At 41.7% G+C, this 26,721-nt stretch overlaps 1 protein-coding gene and 1 long non-coding RNA gene across 10 annotated transcripts in view; both read right to left on the bottom strand.

Moving 5' to 3' along the window:
* BACH2 (BTB domain and CNC homolog 2) overlaps positions 1 to 26,721 on the bottom strand; it is a 259,533-nt gene that overhangs the window by 28,695 nt on the left and 204,117 nt on the right. For all 9 annotated transcript variants that reach the window (XM_035109378.2, XM_035109373.2, XM_035109371.2 and 6 more), the window contains one exon: positions 25,868 to 26,122. In XM_035109378.2, the coding sequence (XP_034965269.1) occupies positions 25,868 to 26,110 (243 nt within the window). In that variant the 5' untranslated portion in view covers positions 26,111 to 26,122. The remainder of the gene's footprint in view (positions 1 to 25,867; positions 26,123 to 26,721) is intronic.
* On the bottom strand, positions 654 to 20,109 carry LOC132591888 (uncharacterized). Its single transcript, XR_009557327.1, has 2 exons — positions 1,765 to 20,109; positions 654 to 1,533 (listed from the first exon to the last, which is right to left on the bottom strand). It is a non-coding gene; the product is annotated as an uncharacterized LOC132591888 (long non-coding RNA).

Consider the following 26,721-nt stretch of genomic DNA (forward strand, 5'->3'; position numbering starts at 1 on the left):
GAGCAACGGGAGCTCACGCCGTCACGGGGATTCAAACCGCCAACCTTCTGATCAGCAAGCCCTAGGCTCTGTGGTTTAACCTACAGCGCCACCCGCATCCCTTGGCCAACATATAGGGAGCTCCTAATCAAAGTGGAAAATCAATTAAAATTAAGAAAATTAGAAGAAATAAGAGAAAAGATAACAGATTGGTTACAATATTTTCAATTAAATGAGATTTTAAAGGAAGATTTAGTTATACAATATCCAGATTTCAAAGAGAAATTGTAGAGGACAATACCAAATTATTGAAGAAAATGTATAGCTTGCTGCTAGAATGGGAAACAAACAATGAAGAAGTTAAATGTGTGAGGATAAAGCGGGCAAAATATTGGGGACATAATACTCAAATGAAAAACTTTGGAAGGTGGATTTGAAATTCACTGCATGCACAAACACTGAAAGAGAACTATATGAAAATGGTGTAACGTTGGTACATAACACCGGTAAAACTTGCCAAAATGTATAGAACAAATTCTAATAAGTGTTGGAGATGTAAAGTAGAAGACAGTACCTTCATCACATGTGGTGGGAATGTAAAATGGTTAAAAGTTATTTTATGGGAAGTGATATATAACAAATTGAGGAAAATGTTTAAATTGACTTTTATTTAAAAAAAAACAGAAGTGTTCTTACTAGGAATAACAGGAAGGTATCTCGAAGGAAAAGAAGAAATTGTTTATGTATGCAACAGCAGCAACCTGGATTCTATTAGCACAAAGGTGGAAGGAAGACATGAAACCAACTATAGAAAAATGGCAACTGAAATTGATGGACTATGCTGAAATGGCTAAACTCACAGAAAAGCTCAGAGACAACGATAATGAAAAATTTAAAAAAGAATGGGAAACATTTATTGTATATGTACAAAAATATTGTAAACAAGTAGAAACATTGGCAGGCTTTGATTAAATACCTGCAAGCAGTTAAAAATGAGATAAAGTAAAAGAAAGGGAATTTGAATTGAAATACTAAGGTTTGATGGTAATAATCAGTTACATATTGACAAAATAATGAGAATAAGAATAAGAGGTTTAATTATAGTTATGCAGAAAAGGTATACATTCAATGAACCAGAAAAGGAAATGGAGAGAAGTCAGGAGGTTAAAGAGAACCTCCACAAAGAAAGTGATGGTGTTTATACAATGAAAAAAGTGTTAATGTCTTATGTTTATGTCTAAAACTCTTTTTTTGGTTATTTTTTTTATGAAGAATAAGTGTTGAAGATAAAATTGTAAAATCAATAAAAACAGCTGTGCTGTTGTATTGTGAGGGGAATGGTGTTTGTATGAGGTATGTTATTCTTTGCATTGCAATGTAGTTGAAGCAAAATTCCAAGTATGGTTGATACTTGGCCAATAAACTATTCTATTCTATTCTATTCTATTCTATTCTATTCCATTCTATTCTGCCAGGCCTATTGCTGGTAACAGAGTATTTTGTTTTTACTATATTTTTTGTTGGGACAACCCAGTTAGATGGGCGGAATATACCCTGTTTCTCATATTTTAAGACATACCCATAAAATAAGCCATAGCAGGATTTTTAAGCATTGAAGGAATATAATCCATACCCCGAAAATAAGACATAGTGATAGGCGCAGCAGCAATGCCGGCCGCGGCAGGAGGAGGAGGAAAAAAATAAGACATCGCTTGAAAATAAGCCATAGTGTGTTTTTTAGAGGAAAAAATAAATATAAGACGTGTCTTATAATATGAGAAACACGGTACATCATAAATAAAATCATCATCATCCCTCACAGTCACCATTGATGACTGTTTTTAATTTATTTTTTACTTGTTTGTAACTTTTAATAATTTTATTGTTTGGTTTTATGTTTTCATATTATTTTAAACCATTGTGACATATTTTTGTGATACAGCAGTATAGAATTTATTAAAAAATAAATAAATCCTCCCCAGTTTCCTGCAATTGTTCCTTTCGGACAATAAAGTGCTTCCAGGAAATGCTCCTTAGCTCCTCCATTCTCCTGAGAGGGGCCTGATTCAGCCTGGAGCTGGTGTAATGATAAGGCGAACATTGCCCTTCTCTCTGCCCTGGCTGGTGTGAGTTAGCAAGACTTGGGATGAGTCAGTAGATCATGCATGTTCCTCCCCACCTTCCACTAGGACATGGGGAGGGGGAGAAAGCCCTATTGTGCTAGCAGAAGTCCTTGTGCAGGTTTCCTCTAGTGGGAACAGTTAGTTGAACCCAGACCACAGTATTCAACTTGGGAAGGCTTGCCTGTGATGGCAACTGTTTAGAGCAGGCATGTCAAACCTGTGGCCCTCCAGATGTTTTGGACTACAATTCCCATCTTCCCCAACCACTGGTCCTGCTAGCTAGGGATCATGGGAGTTGTAGGCCAAAACATCTGGAGGGCCGCAGGTTTGACATGCCTGGTTTAGAGAACCTTCTCTCCACCATTCTATCACTTGGTTATGTCTCCTTTATGTCTTGCTTATACCCACTCACCTCCTTGGGTGCTCACCTCATACAATGGGGTGGTGGGTGCAGTTGCTTGCCCATAATGCAATGATCTTTATCTAGCATAAGAAGCCATCTATGACCATGCACAGATGTAAACACTAAGTAGAGCTCCCACAGCAGGCTGTGGGATCATAATGCGCTCATGACTTCCTATCCTTCTGTTCTCAGGCACACATTCCCTCTAACCAGCCATGTTCAGGGTTCTAGACAACTCTTAAGGTTCTCGAAGCAAGTTTGGGGCAATGCCAGGTTGGGAATGGCTGAATATGATGCTGAACCTAGGTAGAGATGGAAGTGGAATTTATGTTTGGATTCCTGAAGTTTAGTTATTTTTTATGCCTGTGCCAGCCTGAATTTCTACTTGCTTCATAGGTGGTTTGCCTTTCTCCCCTCAGCTCTATTAGTCAATTTACTTAATAGCCTCACTTGGCATTTTCCTAAAGCTACAATTTATATAATAAACCAGTCCCTAGAAACAAGATAAGCTTAGTGACAGTTAACTCTGTTTCTATTTTTTCCCCATAGCCTTACAAAAGTCTCTGGGATTAAACATGACTTCTAATCTCATTTGCTGTAATTAGCATACTTATTCTTTTTTAAAAGCCAGGGTGCTGGTATAATGTGTGGGGGAGACCAGACTGAGGAGTGTTTTTTTGTGGGTATATTCTGCTACATCTCACTAATGCAACAGTGCATTAACGGTGGATTTAAATAGAGCTGTCCACACATTGTTCTGCTTTACTAGTTGTACTGTGATTGTAATTGTGTTATTGTCATTTGGAGAAGCACTCTTGCACTATAGTGCAACAATAGTATGACAGAAAAAAAAACACCTGGAACATTTGTGATATGAAAGGTTGCAGAACTTCAGCAGGATGTTACATGACATATGGTGATTGGAAATGAGGATTTCATAGTGTGTCTGTACCTAGTACCAAATACACTCAAAGTGTAATTTCATCACATTACAAGTTAAACAGACTGACTGGAGTTTTTTAAAAAAATTATTACCTCTTAAAATAAGGCAGAATTTCTCACTTGTGAACTTTGTAATTCAAGAGCTGCTATGCCGAATGATCAGCTTTTTCACCAAATGACAGAGGGCAGTATCTGGCACCCCCACCCCAATGCAGAGTTGCTTACATGCACATTTCATGCAGTGATTTTCACTAATTTTTAAATCATTATATGTATTAATCTTTCAAAACATGTTTACACACACACACACACACACAGAGAGAGAGAGAGAGAGAGAGAGAGAGAACGAGAACAGAGATATTCGGAAAGAAAGAACACCCACAATAGAGGACCGATTACTATGAGGAAGATTGTATGACGAAAATGCTCTGCTTTTTAGCCTGGTACAAGTATGGTATTCACCCGAATATAAACCGCAAATAAGTCGCACCTTTAAAATTGAAGGGGGGAGGAGACAATACCCGGGTTGCTGCCTTGGGGGGGGGGGAAGCCGTGCCACTTTGCCAGCAGTGTAAGGTTGTGAATATAAGCCACACTTTAACTTTCCACTGTTGGAATTATTATTATTTTTGGGGGGGGGAGTGCAGCTTATAGTCAGGCCAATACGGTATACTGAGCCCACCCTGAGCCCGGCTCTCACTGGGGAGGGTGGGGTATAAATAATTTTTTTAAAGTAATTATTATTATTATATACTAGTTCACTATGTCTCAGTTTCCTATGTAACATCTTTCTCTTTTGTTCCAGGGAATTGGCACATATATAGCGAACACTAATGGTACCACTTTCCACATACATACTTATAATTAGATATATTAAACAGACCAACGTGCCAGAAACCTTTTAAAACTCCTTAACTGTGACAAAATATTGTGGCCAGGAGGCCTGAATTCATCCAGACAGACAAGTCTGAAGAGTGTTTCCTGAGGATCTGTCTCCAGTTCTTTAAATGTAGTGGCTTAACATTTTGATTTTGATTTTTTTTAAAAAAAATAAATAAATCTGAAAATAAGGGCATCTCTGGATTGTAGTCTAAGTAAATAAAAAAATTGGGAGGATTTGGGAGGAGGGTCAGGATGGGGAGTGGAGATGCTCATCTCTACTGTTAAAACTATTGTTATACTTTTTTATGAATCCAAAAGCTGGAGATAAGCTTTCTAGGGGAATTTAACATTTCATTATATTTCTAAAAAACACACTCAAATTCTTGGGTAGTGAAATAGACCTGCATCAGAAGAGCCACTTTGAGGGAAATAACAAACACACACGTATTGTGCAACTCCACCACTGATTCTTCAACCTATTGTGCAGAGGGGCCATTTGCTTTCGCTTTTTCTACACAAATCAGGATTCAGCTTGGAGATTTATGCAAATACTTTTGACAGCCTTCTGGAAAACACACTCTGGTGTATTTTGCAGTGAAATTAAGCCTTCATGGCAAGAGCCCTCCAGTCAGCATCTGCTAGTAAATGTTGCTGAGTAGGCTGGGGGAAGCAGATTTTGTGTATGTTTTAGCAAAAACGACACTTAGTGAGTATGCATCATAGCAAGCGCATCAAGCAAGGACCTGAATTATACCCGGACCATTATAAAATATCCAAACATAAAAACACCACCAGGAATTTTTGGATAAATTATTGACTGTGTGTGCTCAAGACTATGTTCAGTCAGGAGGCTAACATTTCAAAAGGAGGCAATGTTACTACTGAGCGGCAAAGAAATAATATTGAGGAGAAAAACACTTGAATCAGTAATGCAACTAAACTATTCTAATGTTCCAAATGGTGGGAACTTCAGCTGGGCTACTGAATCCACTGTCAAAAGAGGATTCCACTTGACTAGATAACAAGGCAATTAAAATCATTAACTGGTAAGCTGCAGCCCTGTATAAATATCCTGTCTTCCTGCAGGCCTTTATATACCATCCAAAACAACCATAAAGTGATTATCTATAGTTTTCAATTTCTAGTCTTTTGGGAGAATCTGAAATACCAATTCCTTAGTTTTTCCCATTCTATCCCCTCCCCCCAAATTTGGCACTTACTGTACTTTGTTCCTACACTTAGTGATTCTCAGGACCGATGCAACTTGCATTTTAATTCATTCTTTGCATGCACATTGTCAGCATAGCTCTACTGAAAAAGGGGGTCATCCTTCAGTGCTGCCCTCAGCTTAAACAAGGGGCTACATCCCCCAAAACAGATCAAACTAACGATGTTTGGATTGTGCTGCATACTAGTATATAACACTATAGCCATGCCTTCAACATTTTGAGACAGAAGCTTTAGAACAGCAGTCTACTTACAGCACATAATGAACAACGCCTCTTCTATAGTCATTTCTCTCTCCTCAGTAGGAGTATAAAGAACATTTTTAAAAGGTACTATTAGCTCAAAGGCATTCTACATCCACTTGATGGAGAAAGACACAAAGGGCACACTCAAACTTAGAGTGTACTTGCTTTCAGTTATGTTTGGAGAGATAACAATGGGGTGTTTAGGCTTACTCTGCATTTTTTGTGGAATAGGTGCTGCTGCCCAGGGACCAATATTCATGTTCTTAACTGTGTATTTATTGCATACTGTTTAGCTTCAACTGGGTTAGAACTCAATTCTTGGGGCACAGGCTCTCTCCCCCAACACCAATCCCACAAACACAAAACCAGGTCAATAGCAGGCACAATGGAACCAGTCAGGAACAAGGGAATAGAAAAAGCAGGGTCTAGGTCAGGATGGTCCAACTTTTCATACCAAGTGGACTGCAAGAGTACTTTTACATGGAACCCATGGGGACACTGCCTTGTTGCCTGACCCCCTTATTCCTAAGCAGCTCTGTGTTCTCAGGTGCACACTCCTTTGCAAGGTAGCCACCTGAGCCTGAAATTTCTGGCATCCACCATCTGATTCTGAGAGGAGATTCCACCTGCCTCCCCCTCTGACTTGGAAAGGAGGTTCTTTTGCCACAGATGAACTGGAGCTCTGGAGACAAGCCTGCTGAGAACTCTTCTAGAAGCCCAAGGTCTCCCTCATTAGGGTTGGAGATGGGAGACTTCACATTCTAGGCAGCCTGGATGTTTGGCGTTGGAAGAGACATCTAGGTCAGGTGAAACCCTGCATGACACCTACATGGCCCACCTACTGCCCCCTGCCTAGTTAAATGCGCTTAAGACCAGTGGCCTAAGATCCAAAGTTTTCACTGTATTTGCATCATTTCTACTGATGGAAGGGACTTATCATGAGTAAAGGGGGCTTTTCATGAACAGAAGCTGCTTCCCCTCAGTAAGGAAAAGCAGAGGGTTCAAGTTACTAACTGACATGGTGTAAAATCAGACCCTGGGAAATCCTATCTTGTGAATTAATTTGGGGGGAGCTGGGAAAGCATCTCCATCTCCAAGAGTCAGGAACCAATTAATTTTGGCTTTCCCTCATAGCACTCACTACTTTGTGTTGTCTGTAGGCACTACGCACACACACCCTCCTTGCTGTCATCTATGTTTCCAATCGTCTAGACCAGGGGTTGTCAACCTGGTCCCTACTGCCCACTAGTGGGCGCTTCAGGATTCTAGGTGGGCAGTAGGGGGTTCTACAGCACAAGCTGACTCCTCCTTCCATCGAGCACTAGTGGGCGGTAAGGAAATTTTACCATCAAGAAAGATGCATTAGTGGGTGGTAGGTATAAAAAGGTTGACTACCCCTGGTCTAGACTGAGTTCTTGAACAGAAAGGACCAGAAGGGGGCAGGTCTTCCCTATGACCAGCACTAGACAGCTATTTCATCCATTACAGTTCTCCGCTTTTGTAACACCTAAGAGATAATAGCAACTGCAATACAATCCAGATCATTATACTGTAGTTTTAGATTAATGCCATCAGACAGAAGTCTTTCTTTCTATGCTATTGTCTGTGGGGTTTCAACTGAGAATGATAAAACCATTTTGCCAGAGGACGTGTATATGCATATGTGAGAGGAAAAGAATATGGAGTGCATGTGCGAGCAAGCTCAGGTTCCATCTGCTAAGACAGGATCATGTTCACTTTGAATTTATATTCCTATTGCTTTATTGCTACATTAGAGTGTATATAAAAAAAGCTACAGTTCTGGCAGCCAGTACCACTACAGCTGCTCATGCTTATTAACAGCATAAATAAACTTTTAGAGACACTCAAAGAAAATAACTGCAATTAATGCTGTCTGAATAAAATAATGAACAGCAAAATGATATTCAGATGGTTCATTCATTTACTTCCGTATGATGAAAAACATAGCCTTCTGCATGCTGAATCATCTTATATTTAGTAATTAGAAAATTATTATCATGGTTTAGTGCCTCTTAACTAAGACGAGGTCCTCATTTGGTAAATTTAGTGGCTTTATAATTCCTTTCCTATTGCATGCATCTCCTTTACTTCAAAATACAAGGAAGAGGACTATGAAATAGATCTTGACATGGCAAGAAGGTGATAAAATTGGGAAGCTATTCTCAATAGAAAATGAATACAAGTCCAGTGGGGGGAGGGGTGATACACAAAATAGTTTGGATGGACCTACAAACTTGAAGAGGAAAAAAATGTTGGGAGAGGGAAGGAGAATTCACATTCAGCAGTTCAGCACTAACCAAAATTTAGCACAGCGTACAAAAAACATTTGCCTCACTGGGAGCTCTTTCTTTCTCCTTTGATGACAACTGAAGCCTTGCTGGCTATTACACCCCCACATGCTTCTACATCTTTGGCAGATTGCTGGCTCCTGCTTCTGAAGTGATAGGTAGCCTCTCTTTCTCCTAGACAGCTTCAAGAAAAATAGGTTTTTGTTTTTATGAGCATAATTTGTCATCTTGCTACTGATGTCAAAGTAAAGTGTTATTCTCTCTTCCCCCCCTGCCCATTTCTTTCTATCATAGACAGCAAAGAAGGAAACAAGAATGAATGATCAACAAACACCTTACAAAACAACCATTCTATGTTGTTACAACTATAGTAACATACAAAATCTGCAAATCCACACAAACCCCAAGAGTGGATTCATGTCTTTTTTTTTTAAAAAAAAAAGTGCTTAAGATCAGTCTTCTAAGCACCACAAAACTTAGTTAATTTAATTAAGCCTAATTTTAATCATCTCTCTGTAGCATTAATTATGTGACACTCTTGACATTCTTTATTTGCATAAAGCCCATTGAAGGGCTTGAGCTGGTGGACTTTTTTGAATACTGACAGCAGCAGAAAAACGTATGGTCTCTCTGATCACCAAATTTGGTTTCCGAATCAGCAAGTCTATTAAACTCAGATTCGGCCATTTGTTTCTTTATAGATTAATTGCACTGGAATATAGTGTGTATGTGTTTGTGCATATGGATTCAAGTGGGAAAAAAGGAAATTAAATTAAGCTATCTATTTAACCACTACTGATATGGCAAATGTTTATTTTTTTAAAAGAAAGAACAGAACGAGATATACCTCTTCTAAAATGAGAAAACAGATAATGGAGGCTTAGATTAAAATGGGCCAATATGAGTTACGGTTCTTTGAGGAACAGCAACTTGGTGTGCGTGGGTGGGGGGAGAAGTTAGCATTTTGCTCATATGAATGACATAGGTTGAGGTCCATATGTATACTGACTTGCTTGAGAAAAATTAAAATGAATTGTAACCAGACAGACTCTAGAAGACCCAAAGACATTGCAGCAAGCGGCAAAGGAGGAAACAACAAAAAGCTAGGGAGGAGCGAATCCCTTTTTCTGCCCAGTATACTATAAAATATTGCAAAATGAATGCAAATCCAACTTCACATTTATCTACTTCATGGTTCTTCTGCCATCTGCTCTATTGTTTGTTCATGACTCCCCTCAACTTCCTTTTGTTGCATTCAACTCAAGAAATCACTTTCACAGCATTGCACTTTCATGTCTAACTCTTAAACAACAAATCACTGGGGGGGTGGGGGTGGCAAATCACCCTTTTTTGAAGCTTGCCTGCACAAGGTCAGGATGGCGAGGATGCAACCTGAAGAGTAAAACAGAAGGGCACCACAGCACACTCTCACCCTGACAGACAGAGCACGGACCATCCCTCTTACAAAGGCTCCTTGCTAAAGTGCTGCATTTCCTGCAGTGGAAACCATAAATTCTTCCGCATTCCATTTGCCTTTCAGTTTTCCCTTTGCTTTCTAACAGCATCCCTCTTTGGCAGCGTAAGTAGGTCAAATGTGGCTTGTTCTGAAGTGTTCTCTTTCAGTGAAGAGCTCATTGTTTCCAAGGCACACTTCGGGTCAACTCCAACGCCATGGTTTCCAATTCCTCCCTCCCCCCTCCCGCTCATGAAAAGCGGTAGAGAATGTCACCAGTCAGTAGAGACTCTTGAAGTGTTTACTATAGATAGTATATTTTAGTTCTTATGCCCCACTCCCTTTTATTTCCTTCAGAGGGCTCTCTCTAAGGTTAGAAAGCTGAAACACAGGGCAAGTAGTATATTGTTATTGAAGATGGAATGCTCCGCAAGGCATCATCTGGCCATATGGTTTACCATAGGTATGTCCCATTACCCTTTGGGGGGGGGAGATAATATTAACACTACCAACACGAATACTAATACTAATCATTAATCCTACTGATGACAGATTATGCTACAAACCACAGTAATACTGGTACTAGTAACTTATATATCACCAGTATGAGTTTTGAATCAGAATGTACATGTGTCTTCCCTCAACTTCCTCCCAAATTACTTTCCTTTACTGAAGCTGTTATTAGTAAGACATATAATACACTATTAATCCTGGGAAACACATGACATAACCAAAGGCTGGAGTTTGGTATAACATTTGATAAACATGGCATCAAGGGAAAGAGTCACAGATGTGATAATACAAAAGAAAAGTGATAAAATAACTGGCATAGGTGGCACTATATACTGGTGATTTTATCACATGTTACTACACCAATAGTAATGGTGTTGTTTTTTTCAGGGATTGTGAATGAAATGACCCACATTTTGTGTGCGTATGTTTAATTTTCATCCAATTGTTTTGTTATTTCTTTATTTGTTCTCGATTGCATATTAAAAAAGATTTTTTTAAAAAAAATGTAATGCAATTCCAGAAATAAAGGACAAAGTCAAGCCATTGGTCCAAATAGCTCAGCTGTTTACACTGACTGGCAGCAGCTCTCAAGGGAAATTCACCTGGAGATACCTAGGGATTCAACTGTGCTACCACTGAGCAATAGCCCTTCCCCTTGACTGGGGAAGTTTAAATGTTTATGGGAGACATGTGGACAAAGTAAGCAGGATATTGTAGAATGGGAACTATTTCCCTCAACCCCCTCCCTTTCTGCCTCTGGTTTCACTATTATAACCTACCCCACTCCTATTACCGGTATATTAAGTGGTGATATTACAAAGGGAGTGGAACTCAATTATTAAAAATAAAAAGTTTTCCCCATGGTTTTTCTCCTGTCGTATGTGTGTGCTACCTTCCTAGCTATTTGAATTAATACTTGCTATCTTCCAGAATATCTGCCTCTCCAAGTTATGGGCTAACCGTTTCATGGGAGAATAGCTTCCCAGCAGGAGGTGATAACTAATCACAGTGTTGATGAGAAAAAACAGTGAGGGGGTGGGGGTGATCTTATAAAGCAATCTTTTTTCAATGGGAGCACTTCCAGGGGCAATGCTGATTGGTAGAACTGGTCACACCTGTGCAGTACTACCGGAAGAAAGACAGCTTCTTGTAAGGTTCATAGTTGCACAATTAACTTAATACAGCCTGGAAGTTGGTTTCATCTCAATTTCCATCTGAAAGGAAGTCTCTCTCTCTCTCTCTCTCTCTCTCTCTCTCTCTCTCTCTCTCTCTCTCTCTAATTATTATTTACATTTATTCATAAATGATTTATGTATTAAAAAAAGAAGGGGAAGCGGAAACAGAAGACATTGCCATTATTTCCTTGCTGACTTTTATTTTAATAAAGCTGTAAACATCCCGGAAATTTTAATTCTGCTGTCTAGAAATCTCAGGGATGGGTGGGAAGAAGCATGTTCATCCTAGTCCAATTTTGGCCTATTTAACTGAATTCCACCCCCCTCCCAGCCTGGAATGCTACATTTTCACATGCTTCTGAAAGCTTCCAAAATAGAAAGTTTCCTACATAAAAATATTATGGTATGCATATGAAAATACAAATCTTTCAAATGAAGGATGCAGCTTGATGAGATGGTGGGTGGTCCTGAAGTTTGCTTTTTTATGCTTAAAACAATCATGGGGCTGGCAGACGCAGGGGAGAAATAGGGCCAGGACCGTGGTGCTGGGGAGGAGATATTTAACCCTTTATTCCTGGCAAGGCTTTCCTGGTTTAAATCCCCACCTCAACACAAAGCTCTGCTTTTTTGTCCTATGAAAGAAAATGTGTAGGCACTTTACAGGTTTGGAGAGTCAATCTAAAAAAAAAAGATTTAAAGATGTATGACACATTTCAGAAAGGCTGTATAGGAGTTATGCTTGAGACAAGGCTTTTTTTTTTTACATGCAGGAAATGATGAAACGTGAGGATCGGGCTAGTTCTTTCAACAGTACATAAGGCAGATAAAATTTCCTTGAATGAATTTATAACAGAAAAAATATCCCCTATGGAAAAATGGAATAGAGAAACAATACCGAGTATAAGAAATCACTGGAGAAAGCCCAGAGTTCAGTTTAAATCAGTGCGGCATGTACAAGCGCTGTCTTACAAATAGGATTATTTAATTTAAATCTTAGATCCGCCTGGTTCCATTACTTCAAATGGAGCCTGTCATATCTTGACTTCATTATAAATCAGGGTTGTATTACAATTTGTGCTTAGGTGATATCACCGCACGGATATACAAAGCAAGTAGCAGCAAATAAATAAACAAACAAATAAAATTACACAGCGGTCGGTAAATAGAGCAAAGTCACTGCCTTTCTCTGAAAGGCAAAGAGTCATCTTGCTAAATGAGGATCCAAGCTGCCCTGCACGAAGACTGTTACTAATAAATAAAAGACCTCTGGGAAAAGTGCTGAGCATACGCAGGATCTATTTTCAGCTTGCATCAGCAGCTGCTACCCCTGGGATCACATCTTTACGCATACCCCAACACCATATGTAATCACTCGAGTGCTGCAACCAGTAAGATAATGAAAGAGCGCAGCATAAATCTACACTTGAGTGGAATGCTAAATGAGGAAAATAATACAAAAGAGGGGAAATAAACCACATTTTCAAGTCATTAGGAAGAAAGACTTTGACATATGAAGTGTTGCAGCCATTAATAGCACTTATCATATAGAGTGGAGACAAAGAGACAAATTAATCAAACTGACAGAACTGGGACATTTTATGCTAATGTGGGCTCCTGGGTTTTCGTTTATATTCCTCTGCGCCCGGAAAACCGATACCATTACAGGGCAGGAAATTGCACGAACATGCAACAGATCATAAAAATTCACGTGCCTCAGAAACACCGCCAAAAGCACTGTAAAAACAAGACTAGGGACCCCTACAGAGGAACTACCTACAGCTAATGAATGCAAATAAGTACAGGAATACTTCCTATTCATGCATAACAATGAGATACTGGTTTTGACTCCACAGTCTCCACCATTAAAAGCAAAAAAAATGAAGACTAGGGACCTGCTGGTCAAATCAGATTCTGACATGATATACAAAGGAGAAGGGAGGAGAAAATGTGTTTGCTTTCTACAACTTACTTCAGCAGCTGCATTGCTGTTTTTCTTTTAATATAAAAAATTGTATTAAAAATGTAGAAGCCGAGCACAACAAACAAAATACAGATATCCACAATAAAGTGTGTAATTGAAAAAGAAAATTGTTTGGAGTGGAGAAGGATTATGTGATGGTGGAGAAATTAGATTCAGTTCACAACCTATGAAATTTGCACTTTCCAAAACAGTACAAGAACTGGAACCTACCCATCCTTTGAAGTTTCCACTTCTCTGAATTTTGCGATGCAATTCTCCAGGCAAGCAATGCTTACTAAAATGCATATCCAGTGGTACCTCATGTTACGGACGGGATCTGTTCTGGAGGCTGCCCATAATGTGAAAAGCCCACAACTTGAAGCGCTGTGTCTGCACGTTCGTGCGGTGCGATTTGCTGCTCCTGCGCATGCATGAAGCACGATTTGGCACTTCTGCGCTTGCACGAGCAGCGAAACCCGGAAGTAACCCATTCCGGTACTTCCGGGTTGCCGTGGGATGCAAGGCGAAAACATGCAACCTGAAGCGGATGTAACATTGAGGAATGATTTTATTGGGTTTTAAGGGTCCATAAAATTGCATATACAGTGGTATCTCAAGTTACAAACGCTTCAGGTTACAAACTGCTAAACTGGAAGAGTTACCCCGAGTTGAGAACTTTGCCCCAGGATGGGAACGGAAATCATGTGCCGGCAGTGCAGCGGCAGCAAGAGGCTCCATTAGTGAAAGCACGCCTCTAGTTAAAAACAGTTTCAGGTTAAGAACAGACCTCTGGAACGAACTAAGTTTGTAACTAGAGGTACCACTGTATCAGTAAACATAACATAGAAGAAAGCATTCTTTTAGGGGAAAGTGCTTTGCCAAAAGGTGTGCATTGGCAAAATTTGGTTTCAGCAATTTTAGCTCTAATTCACACATTCTTTCTGTAGTGTGAACACCCCTGAAAACTACATCTGCTTGGTGGTGGGGATTCCATGTTGCTCTTAGAATACGGGTTACAGGTAGGTAGCCGTGTTGGTCTGAGTCGAAGCAAAATAAAAAAATTCCTTCAGTAGCACCTTAAAGACCAACTAAGTTATGAGCACACTGTGTATCTGAAGAAGTGTGCATGCACACGAAAGCTCATAACTTAGTTGGTCTTTAAGGTGCTACTGAAGGAATTTTTTTATTTTGCTTCGACTCAGACCAACACGGCTACCTACCTGTAACTAGAACTATGGAAGGCACCACATTGAGCCGCATGAAATGGAAGTCCATCAACCTCACCAAGAAACTGGCACAGGTACAAACTGACATAATATTTCTGACCAGATGCAAGAACCTGGATATTGTTCCTAAGGGTCTTAGAATTAAGAACCCCCTTCAATCAACGTATCCCACAGAATATGCCAGGAAACTTTGCCACACTTTATCCAAGAAGCTACTCAAACATCTTATCGGCGTTCTTTATTCAAAACAGAAGCTTATAAAGGAGGAACTCTGTGTATCTGAAGAAGTGTGCATGCACACGAAAGCTCATAACTTAGTTGGTCTTTAAGGTGCTACTGAAGGAATTTTTTTATTTTGCTTAGAATACGGGCTTATTCAGAAGTCAGCTTCCTGTGCTCAATGGGGCAGACCCCTAGTTAAGAGGGGGGATTTCAGCATAAATTTTCACATCTATCACACAAAAAGTGACTGCCTCCAATTCCTGGGACATTATCTGGCTGGGAAAACCCAGCCAAATGGGTGGGGGAGAAATAAAATCATCATCATCATCATCATCATCATCATCATCATCATCATCTGCCACTGCCTTAACAAAACTTTTGAATCTGGCCCAATTTTCAGATGAAATCCACTTGCTTACCACACATGCTTGCCATTTCCCATGTAGGTGATGTGACATATGTGCTCTGCACGGAAGCTCTATTTGCAGGATTCCCTCCCCCCCAAATATATTGAGCCCCGTTGTATGGCCTAGTACAGGCTTCCTCAACCTTGGCCCTCTAGATGTTTTGAGACTACAATTCCCATCATCCCTGACCACTGGTCCTGCTAGCTAGGGATCATGGGAGTTGTAGGCCAAAAACATCTGGAGGGGCCAAGGTTGAGGAAGCCTGGCCTAGTACTACACATTACATGTTATGGGAAGTGCACGGTGGAAGGGAGGGTATGCTTCTACTTTCTTTACCACGGGACTTGTGGCCACTAATTGGCAAGCGTATGAACTAGAATTAATAACACCACTGTGAAAAGATGGCTCACCATGACTCTAATGCACAGTAAAAGTAATAAATTTATAGTAATTTAGTAAAGTTAGTTCATCTTGGGGCTTTGGAAGTAGCTATTTTAAAATTTATGCACTACTGGCTAAATTCACATCTTGTGGAAATGGTACAATGCAACCATATTCTCTTTTTCTGTCAGCATGGGTGTGGGGTAGACCGAGAGTAGTGCTTAACCCTTTCCTTGTGCACTTAATGTCTGTTTGAAATTCTACACCCAGCATTTCAAATGAACACAAATTAAACTGTGTGTATGTGACGAGAGAGAGAGAGAGAGAGAGAGAGAGAGAGAGAGAGAGAGAGAGAGAGAGAGAGATTAAGCACCCCCTCTTCTGCCAGTTCTTTGATCCTCCCTACGTGGCTTTTCTTCCACAGAAAGGCCCTTTGGACTAACATACTGTTGTTGTTGTTTAGTCGTTTAGTCGTGTCCGACTCTTCGTGACCCCATGGACCAGAGCACGCCAGGCACTCCTGTCTTGCACTGCCTCCCGCAGTTTGGTCAAACTCATGTTCGTAGCTTCGAGAACACTGTCCAACCATCTTGTCCTCTGTCGTCCCCTTCTCCTAGTGCCCTCAATCTTTCCCAACATCAGGGTCTTTTCCAAGGATTCTTCTCTTCTCATGAGGTGGCCAAAGTATTGGAGCCTCAGCTTCACGATCTGTCCTTCCAGGGAGCACTCAGGACCTTTCACTAATTATTATTATTTTAATCACCCTATGAAGAAATGTCCTCCAGGCTCATCTGGAAAATGGTAAGTTTTTAGTAAGCACCTTCTTTCATAGGGGAAGTGGCTTCATGTGGTGGGTGCAACTACAGATTAGGCTTCCCGCCTAGGCTCTGTACCAGAAGCGACTGAGATATAAGCAGGGGGATCTCACTAGAAGATCTTCAGGGCATTGCTGGCTCAAGGAGTACCCTTAGGCTACATATCTGTTCCTTCTGGGTGAGTGCAACATTGCCTAGAGCAGGCAAATTGCCTGATCCCCAGACTTGGGAATTCACTTACACACAAGGCTTCTGACTCATCAGCATCCAGCTTATTTACTCTTATCCAGCCCACCATTATGTCTAGGTCTAGGTTTTGCACAGCCACACCTGACAAATGTAACAGAGGAAAAGAGCTGAGTGTCATCCTCTTACTGATGCTAATGACTGTTCCCAATGGTTTCATATAGATGTTAAATAGCATTGGAGATAAGACTTTGAGCACTCCACATCACAGCTGCCGGGGGGGGGGGCAAGGTGTAATCACCCAAAGCCACCCTCTAAACAGCTCTGTAGGTAGGAGTGGAACCATTGCAACACACTGCCTCCCATTCTATCCCACCAAGCCGGTTCAGTAAGATACCATGGTTGATGGTATCAAAAGCTGCTGAGAGATTGAGCAAAAGCAGCAAGATCACACTCCCATCCATTCCTCTCCTAGGGCAACCAAGGTTAATACAGTCCCGTAAACCAAGCCTTATTAACATACTGTTTGGCTTCCAATTTATATTTCATCAGGGAGGGGGTTTAACCCTGTAGTTTCATGTCTACGTAATCTGTATTCAAATACAGTGGTACCTCGACTTATGAAGGCGATCCGTTCCGTGGCGCTCATCGTAAGTTGAATTCTTCGGTTGCTAAAGCGCCTGTTTTGAAGTGCTATTTTGCGTTTCTGCGCATGCGCAGAACGCGCACGCGGCGAAAAGACTTTCGGGTTTGCCGACTTCGGAAGTTGAAACCTTCAGAAGTCGAGTCATTTGGATGTCGAGGTACCACTGTAGTGCATTTATATATTCATTTAAGAAACAACAACCTGGAATCAGGAACCACCACCAGAGGGAGGGAAAGGAATGGCTTTCAAGGCTTGCAATGCTCTCTTTATCTCTTCCACCTCAAAAAGGGGGATGTTGTGCTGTATGCTAGAAAGCAGAACTATTGTGCCTTGTTAATAAGTATCACAGGGTGCCTTCATGTGGTTTCTGAAGCTTTTTTTTTAATGGACACTTCCAATAATATCCAATTCACTAATACACACAACAGAACCTAACTTTGTATCTGCCGACACGATTACCCTTTTCAGAAACATTTGAAATTCCATTTCTTGGCAAAAAAGAAGAAAAAGAAAATCACAGATGAAGTATGGAATTGCAATCCTGGAATGCTCTGAAATAGCCAGCCAAGAAGTTGTAACAGAGGATTTTCAGGTCAATAGTTAAATCTATGTAATTCAGGGAAGAGAATGAATCGTCTCTCTCGACACACTCATGGTGCTGTGATTGTCAAAATATACTTAGAACATAGACTGCAAAAGTTCAAACAACTAGCATGCATGCATCCGACTACAGATGTTATTTTTTTCCACACAATCAATCCACAGAGGCCAGAGAACTACTTGCAAAGTGCTCTGGATGTAGAATGATGATAATGCTTATTAGTGATCTGAGCATAAAGCAATATAAATGTTCACAGAGCTTAGCTTTGTCACTTTAGCCCAGACATCCCCAAACTGCGGCCCTCCAGATGTTTTGGCCTACAACTCCCATGATCCCTAGCTAAGAGGACCAGTGGTCAGGGATGATGGGAATTGTAGTCCAAAACATCTGGAGGGGCGAAGTTTGGGGATGCCTGCTTTAGCCTGGAAACTGATGGGTGCAAACAACCTCTCTCCAAAAGCAAAGATGGGAGAGGAGTGAAGGCTGGGATGCAGGTCAGACTGGAATCTGCCAAATCAGTGGAATAAATAAAGCATGTGAAGAGCTTCAGTTGATAGTTGTTGTAGGCATTTGATAAGACTATGTTATAAAATGCCTCCTTTGTCTCTAAAAGAGGCAGGACCATTTCACACATTAAATCCAGAGGGAAAGTGAGGTTTACACTGAGCACGCACTCAACAGCAAGCTATAGACAATTACAGCAACCTTACAAACGTACTTATATACGGTATGTATTTGGAAAACATGTTTGTTACAGTCCTGCTTTCTTGGCATAATGTATGAAGTGGTCCTTAGCATTCATAATTGGGAAATACCAAGGAAGTGACTTTGCATGCAGAAGGTACCAAATTAAAACCCATGCACCTCTAGATAAAAGGACCAAATAGCAGGCGATGTAAAAGTCCCCTGCTAGAGAACCTGGAATGTCACTGCCAATGAGCAAAGATAATACTGGGCTAGGGACAGTAATCAGAGGTCTGACCTTGCATAATGTAGAGAGGTCAGACTTGGTGTAAGAAAGCCTCCGACATTCTGTTTGACTCTATTGCTGAAAAACGACCTCTAACTAGGGTAGGAATTACCTGCATAAACTTCAATCCCTCTCTGCCTCCTTTAAAGCCCAATCCACTTTTTTATATCTTGAAACTATTGTTCCTTACAGACAAAAGCTCTGTGGCTTTAACCTAGCTGATAGAAATTCAACTCACCTTTCCCTATTGCTGCATCTCTTCATTGGCTTCTGCTTCTTCTACCTTTCTCCATCCCTAGCTAACAGGACCTGTAGTCAGGGATGATGGGAACTGTAGTCCCAAAACATCTGGAGGGCCGAGTTTGGGGATGCTTGATCTAGCCTATCATTCCACTTTGCCCAGTGCACAACTGGATGCCATCAGAGAACAGGAAGGCAAATTGCTCTTTTCTTCTACTGTTCCCCAGCAGCTGATATTCAGAGGCATCTTGCATCTTAATCTGGAGGTCCAGCACAGCCATAACAACTAATGTCCTCTCTGAATTTTTAATACCCTTTTAAAGCCATCTAAGTTGGTGCCCATCACTGCATTTTATGGCAGCAAATTTCGTAATATAAGCAATGTGTGTGAATCTACTGTCAGTTAATTTCACTGGATAACCCTGAGTTCCAGTCCTATGAAAGAAGGAATAAAGGAAGGCGAGTCAGTGTGGCTCCTCCACGAGAGGTTCTGAGGGTGGCAACACGAGAACGGGCCTTTTCTGCAGGGGCACCCCATTTGTGGGATGCTTTCCTCTTTAACCAGGCATTTGGCTGATAGACACCCAATGCCCTTTTAAAATGTTTTAAAATGGGATTATTGGGTTGTCTTGGTTTTTGCTTTTATTATGTATTTTGTGCTTTTTATTTTGTGATTTTATGTTGTGATCCACCCTGAGATCTACATAGGGTGGCATACCGGTACTTACTTACCGTACTTACTTACTGACTGACTGATTAACTATTGGTTAGCATGCAAGAATTGGACCTGGGAGACCAGGGTGCAAATCCTTGCTCAGCCATGAAGCCCACTGGGTGACTTTGGGCGAGTCACTGTTTCTCAGCCTTAACCTACCTCACAGAGTTGTTGTGAAGATAAAATGTAGAGGAGGGGGGAAGTATGTATGGCACCTTGAGCTCTTTGCAGAAATGGTGGGATAAAAATGTAGCAATCAATAAATGAATGAATGAATGAATTTCTCCACATCATACATACCGTGTTTCTCCTAAAATAAGACACGTCTTATATTTATTTTTCCTCCCAAAAAACACACCATGGCTTATTTTCAGGGGATGTCTTTTTTTTTTTTGGTGTCTTTGCGGAGGGGGGAGAGACGGAGCGAGGCGAAACGGTGTGTGTGTGTGTGCACCTGGGTAAGGAAAAGGGGACTTCTCCCTCGCGCGCACGCACGCACAAGAGCACCAGAAGAGTGCTGCCTCTCAACAGGCTCTTCGCGCTGCACTGTGCTCCCCGAAGCGGCAGCGCGAAGAGCCTGTTGAGAGGCAGCTGCGGCTGCAGGTGAAGCCCGGGATCTGCGTGGGCGACTGGGGGTGAACGCACTGAGCGCTGCGGCGGTAGTGAAGAGGCGCCCGATCAGCTGAGAAGCGGGCTGATCGGGCGCCTCTTCGCCACCGCCGCAGCGCTCAGTGCGTTCGCCCCCAGTCGCCCACGCAGATCCCGGGCTTCACCTGCAGCCGCAGCTGCCTCTCAACAGGCTCTTCGCGCTGTACTGTGCTCCCCGAAGCGGCAGCGTGAAGAGCCTGTTGAGAGGCAGCTGTGGCTGCAGGTGAAGCCCGGGATCTGCGTGGGCGACTGGGGGCGAACGCACTGAGCGCTGCGGCGGTAGCGAAGAGGCGCCCGATCAGCTGAGAAGCGGGCTGATCGGGCGCTTCTTCGCCACCGCCGCAGCGCTCAGTGCGTTCGCCCCCAGTCGCCCACGCAGATCCCGGGCTTCACCTGCAGCCGCAGCTGCCTCTCACCAGGCTCTTCGCGCTGCGCTGCGCTCCCCGAAGCGGCTCCCACCCCCGGCTTATTTTCGGGGGATGTCTTATATTTATACTACTACTTAAAAGCCTGGCATGGCTTATTTTTGAGGACCGTCTTATTTTAGGAGAAACACGGTAATTGTATGAACCTTTATCATGTCCCATTCATTCTACCTCTCCACCCCTCTTGTTCTCCCCCCCCCCTCCAGGCTAGAAAGTCTTTCCCAGTAGAGTTGCCATCTCTATCCCTATGATTATTGTTTTGTTAAATCACTGGATATTTAAATATGTACTGACTTTGTATAATTATTTTTAACCTATGATGAATTCCTGCCTGCTCTGAAAGCCAGGCAGCGAATTTGTCCATTAAAAATGGCTACTACTCCTACTTTAACTATTCTTTGTTTTTTCTCCAAATTCAATCACTGTGGAGACCAGATGTGTTGCATCTGATGAGCACCCTGTCAAAGTATTGTACACGATGCATAAACAGAGAAGAGAAGAGAAATGCACATAACGGAACACTCTTGGTTTTCTAAAAGAACAAAGAATAAAACACAGTAAGTCATAATCTTTCATATAACACTCCAGTAGTAATTGACCTTGTGCATTCTGCCTTTGATTTTCCTCCTGCACCCAATCATCTTCTGTTGGCTAATACACAACACTCCGCTCCCCCATCTCAGGCCAGTCGGCTGCCGTGGATGGCAAACTGATGCAAGAGTTTCTCACTGCTGCCACTTAAGGAACACAGTTAACGCTGGATGCCTGACTCCATCCCACCCATGGCTCTGAATGGATGAGCTTTCTAAACACACTTGGCTTCTGCCAGCCTGGAAGCCTGAGTTCATCTTTCTGCCTGGCATTTCTTTCATGTAAAATATTCAGCAACCCAAGGCATTATACATGCAGATCTATAAGAAAACAGATGAGATAATGCAGGACAGTGACTGTCACTGAAAGGTGCTACCGTATGTTTCATAGCAGATCCCAGATAAATACTTTAAGTGAGAGCAAAGTGCAAATATAGCATATAATGTACACTCTCTGTATTGGTAACACAATTTAGAAAAATAAACAAGGATATGTTATGATGGACTGGCTGGGCAGGAAGTGGGGAAAGCATACCATTCCTATAATGTTGTACTGCCTGTAATTCTGGCTATCTTATATGACATCAGTATTTGACAAGAGCTCTACACAACACTGACTGCAACCCCAGCATTTTCCCCATGGAAAATGGCTTCCTTAGGCTTAGGAGTCATTATTTGTTACCTTGCATTGGTATTTCCAAGACTTTATTTGCAATGGGTTAAAACTCCCTTTATTTAAAAATCTTAACTTGTCAGAAGCAAGAAAATGGAATAAAATCCATGCTTTCCTTCCACGCAGCTTTCACCTTCAGATATGACTAATGCAGCTTTGTTTTAACTGGCAAAGAAGAGCAGACAACCCTATGAATCAGGCACTATTCTAAACAGTGCTGGGTATTTCTAAAGTAAAAGTACCACTACACCATGAATGACTCAATCATTTTCCTGAGAGTTATTACTTGCAGCGATGAAGCAATGTTAATTGGATAATGGCCTTCTGCCAACTAATATTGGCATGACCTACAATACCCTTGGCTGACAGCCCTGGATGTCTCTCTATCACACTTCTTTTTTTTTTGTAATCTAGATGGGAAGTGGAAACCATTAAAAAAATATTCCCAAGTGCTATTTAATTTCTTATCATGAATTAAAAGCTTAATTAAATGCCTTGTTAAAAGGAAGAAAGACTGATTTCTATGATTAAATAAAGCAAAACAACAACAACAACAGGAATATGGATCAAATCAATTCTACCAAATTAATCTGTTTCTTGGGAAATAATTTATTCAGTTTGAATTTTTAACTAGAGTCATTATGGAAAGTGCACAAAGAGGAGGATCCCTCCTGCTGCTCCATAGGCGGGTGGGTGTCATGAGGCCTAAGTGGGTTTCCCCCTCCAAATGAATGGTACTAAGTCATAGAATAAAATTCAAACCCACCATGAGAGCAAATACTGTATAACCAAGATGAATTAACATTGTGCTTTCATGACAGCCCTAGGATGAAACCCTACACCTGCTTAATTGGGGGTCTGGTTCCACCAAACTCAGCAGAGCTTGCTTCTGAAGACATCCCAAGAATGTCTAGTGTTCTAGTGGTCATACTGGCTGGGTTCGAGTCCAGAAACATCTGCAGGAAGCCATGTTGGTTACCCCGGGTATGAAGAATATTTGCCCTGTTGCCTTGGAGTTTTATTACTTTGAAGTTTTCTTCATCTGTATAATTTACTCCAGTTGCAATATTTTATTTTATTATCTTATTTTATTATTACATTTATATTGCATCTCTCTTCCAAGGAGCACAAGGTGGACATAGGAACTGCCTTATAATGAGTTCATCCATGTATCTCAGTATTGCCTACTGTCAGGGACTGGGAAGAGGAGGAATGGTGGAGACTACCTCCCCAGCCTGACCCTTCCGGGGAGGAGGAAGAGGAAGACAGTATAGATTTACAACAGGGGTTTGCGGGGGAGCATGGAAGAGGAGGAGGAGGAGGAGGAGGAGGAGGAGGAGGAGGAGGAGGAGGAGGAAGCGGAGCGACACACAGTGTCTTTAGAAAGCATTCCAGACCCCCCCTCCCAGAGAGCCTTGAAAGTAGGAGAGCAAAGAGCTCAAAGACAGAGAGCACTTGTCAGCACCCATAGAAGTGATAAATGAAGAAGTGGAAGAGGCGGGTGTGTATGTGTGGAGATTCACTCGGGACAACGCCATTATCCAAGAGGCTAGGTTCTATAGCCTCTCTCTATAAATATTGAATAAAAAAGGACAGCAAGAATCCTTCCCTTGTCTTTATACTTTCTTGGGCTGACAGCATCCTGACACCTACACTGACTGGCAGCAGCTCTCCTGGGGACACTCGCAACCCTACTTGGAGACGCCAAGGATTGAACCTGGGACCCTCTGCATGCAAATCAGATACTCTATCACTGAGTTATAGCCCTTCCTGATGCTACACTCTGCCCCTCTCTATTTGACCTGCACAGCAACCTTGTGTGGTAGATTACACTGAAGAGAGGTCACTCAAGTGAGCTTTACAGCTGAGAAACGATTTGAACCCTGGTCTCCCAGGTCCAGGTTTCAAAAGAATTCAGAGAGTTGCATAAGGTCCACCCTCACACAAGGCAAAGCTGAAAGGGAGCATTAGCTTAATGGGACAAGCAGCAGAAAGCATAAGTCATGAAAAAATGGAAGAGGCCAAACAACATGTACAGTGGTAGATCTACTTACGAATGACTCGACTTACAAATGTTTCTACTTACGAATGGCGCTCTGTCCGCCATCTTGGATGCTGTTTAGATAGGATTTTTTCTACTTACAAATTTTTAGATAGGGTTGCTTCAACTTACGATTTTTTTCTCCCAATGCATTCCTATGGGATTCGACTTACAAATTTTTTCGACTTAAGAATGTGCGTTCGGAACGCATTAAATTCGTAAGTAGAGGTACCACTGTACTTGCTCCATGTCTCAACCAGACTCATTTCTGAACCTTCAAGCAGCTGCTGCCAACCATGTGAAACATCCCAAGCCCAGGTGATATAAGGCATGTTGCGTGAGGTGGAAGCATGCACTGCTGCCACCTCCCCCCCCCCACTGCAATTTGCTCCTCCTCCCCACCAGCATACCTTTTGAATGGTTTGCTGCTGCTAACACACAGCTAACAGACACTGGTGGCCTCTCCAGCCCCCTGCCTTCTTTGCCTTCTTCTATAGAGGGGGTCCTTTCTCAGAGCAAGCCATTCTGGGTGAGGTGGCATTGGGAGTGTCCCCATGCCTCTGATCCTTTTCTATGGCAGCTAGAAATTTTCTTTTAAAATTGAAAGCTAGTAAAGTTACTTTAGTAAATTTAAACTTTTTTTCCAAAGTTTTCTAACAATAACTGCAAAGGTAGAGACACTTCACCTAGGATGCCTTTCCCTGAGGCACAAATTCCTTCCTCAAAGCAAGGAATGGTGATGCTGTGAGTTCTCTGAAGAATCTCATAAGGGCTGAGTAGGTGTACCAGCAGGTGAGGCAAGTGAGGGGGGGGGGCTGGGGACAATAAGCCTCCCCCACTAACCCTGCCGCTGGAGACAGTTTGTTCAGTTTATCTCATGGAAGCATCAGCCTTGTTCTGGTATTACAATTTTATACAGATGGACACTTGTATAATGTGAGATTCTGCTGCAGAGTTATGTTTTCCTGGTCTAATACAAACAGTAAAAGCTGAAGCATGTTGGAAATACATTTATTGTGTTACTATTCCTGTGTTACTATTCCGCATTATAAAATGTTCATTTAAGTGACTGTAATATTAGATGCAATTTGCATGCTGCAATGAAGAGGACTAGAAATATCTTTCAAACTTCTACCAGTCGCTTGATTGTATAAGGTACTGGTAGCGCAGCGAAGCTACAGTGAGTTTGCCGTTTTGGATTTTACATTTCTCACTATAGTGAAGTTCTTTTGAGATATTAGAAAGCTGTCTTCTATGTGCTGGAAAGAGCAGCCCTTTTCAATTATTCCTAAGTGTCACCCAACCACTTGTAACCCAGTAAAAAAAGTCCCCAGTGACCCTGTTTCGACCCTGACAATGTTGTGAGGTTGGGAGAATACCTGCTTGGGAGACATACTCTGTTCTCTTAGTCACTTTCTATTATGCATTCCCTGTTTCTGCAATGGCTCATTCTACTACCGTATTCCAGATAATTTTCCAGCTCTTGTTTTAGCAGCAGATTAATGGAGTTCATGAGGCTACGTTTGTATGATCCCTCCCTGTTTCTGCTCTTCCTACTTCCCTGCCTGCTGCCCTGTTCTTGCCTGGTAAGCTCCTTTGTTCTCTTGTTTCTAGCCCAGAAGACCACAGGGAGTCCGATTCTGCATCATTTACTGCCCTCACTCCCGGGACTAAAACACACACAGAGTCAAATCTGAAAACATGCAGGGGCTCCGAGCTCTGTTTTTGTTGCTGTTGTTTTTTTTAAAAAAAACCTTTCAGGTTTAGCCAATTCCTAACTGTAAGAGAGTGGCTTCTTCTCCTGTCTCTTGTTTACCATGTTGTAAAGTTTTGCTTTTTTAAGGGACATAGGAATGGAGACATACTATACCTCCTCTGGCAGGCTGACCACCAGATCATTTTCTGTCTGCCCGACCAACACCTGCAAGAAGTATTCGCTGCACGCAGCCAGCACAGCCCGGTGGGCTCGGAACTCTTTCCCCTCCACAATCAAAGTCACATCACAGAGAATATCCTGCTTCCGCTGGTCATTGAGGCACAGGAGGATATTGGTACAATGGACTGTTGACTCATACACATACATGGGGGATTCAGTCTTCTCATCCACAGACATTCCGTTCACACCCTAAAATAGAAACAACAAACAATAAGGCAGAGAGATAGGGCTGGGCTGGAGAGATTTGTCAAAGTGCTTGCTAAGAAAGGAAGATTACATCATGATTTCTGCGTCCTGCATGGGTTAGCCAGCTCTCTGCAGAACTGCTGATCAGCACTTTGATTCTTAGCTGGAACAAAGAGCTCAAGATATATATATATATATATATATATATATATATATATATATATATATCTGAAATGTATCTCTGGAAAGACAATTGCATTATAAGCTTTTTACTCTATCCACTTAGTTGGCTCTTTCTCTCTCCCACAACTCTGAGACAGGAATATGGAATAATGTCTTGAAATGTTGAAGTCTATCAACCAACACAGTTTTAATAGATAGGAGGCTCCTGGGAATGGGTGGGGAGAGAAAGGGAAGCACAAATAAAAACAACAACAACATTTGTGAGCAGCTTTTGGTAGAGAAAAGCAATTCAACCCAGAGCTCTTTCATATTAGAACTATGGTGCCGAACTGGAGTTTACCGGCACAATTCAGAATGAGTGATCACAACCCAACATTTCACAGAAATCTCTGTGTGAAATTCCCAGTGCCTGTACACAG

This window comes from Zootoca vivipara, chromosome 3 (assembly GCF_963506605.1).
Source record: "Zootoca vivipara chromosome 3, rZooViv1.1, whole genome shotgun sequence".
Lineage (NCBI taxonomy): Eukaryota > Metazoa > Chordata > Lepidosauria > Squamata > Lacertidae > Zootoca > Zootoca vivipara.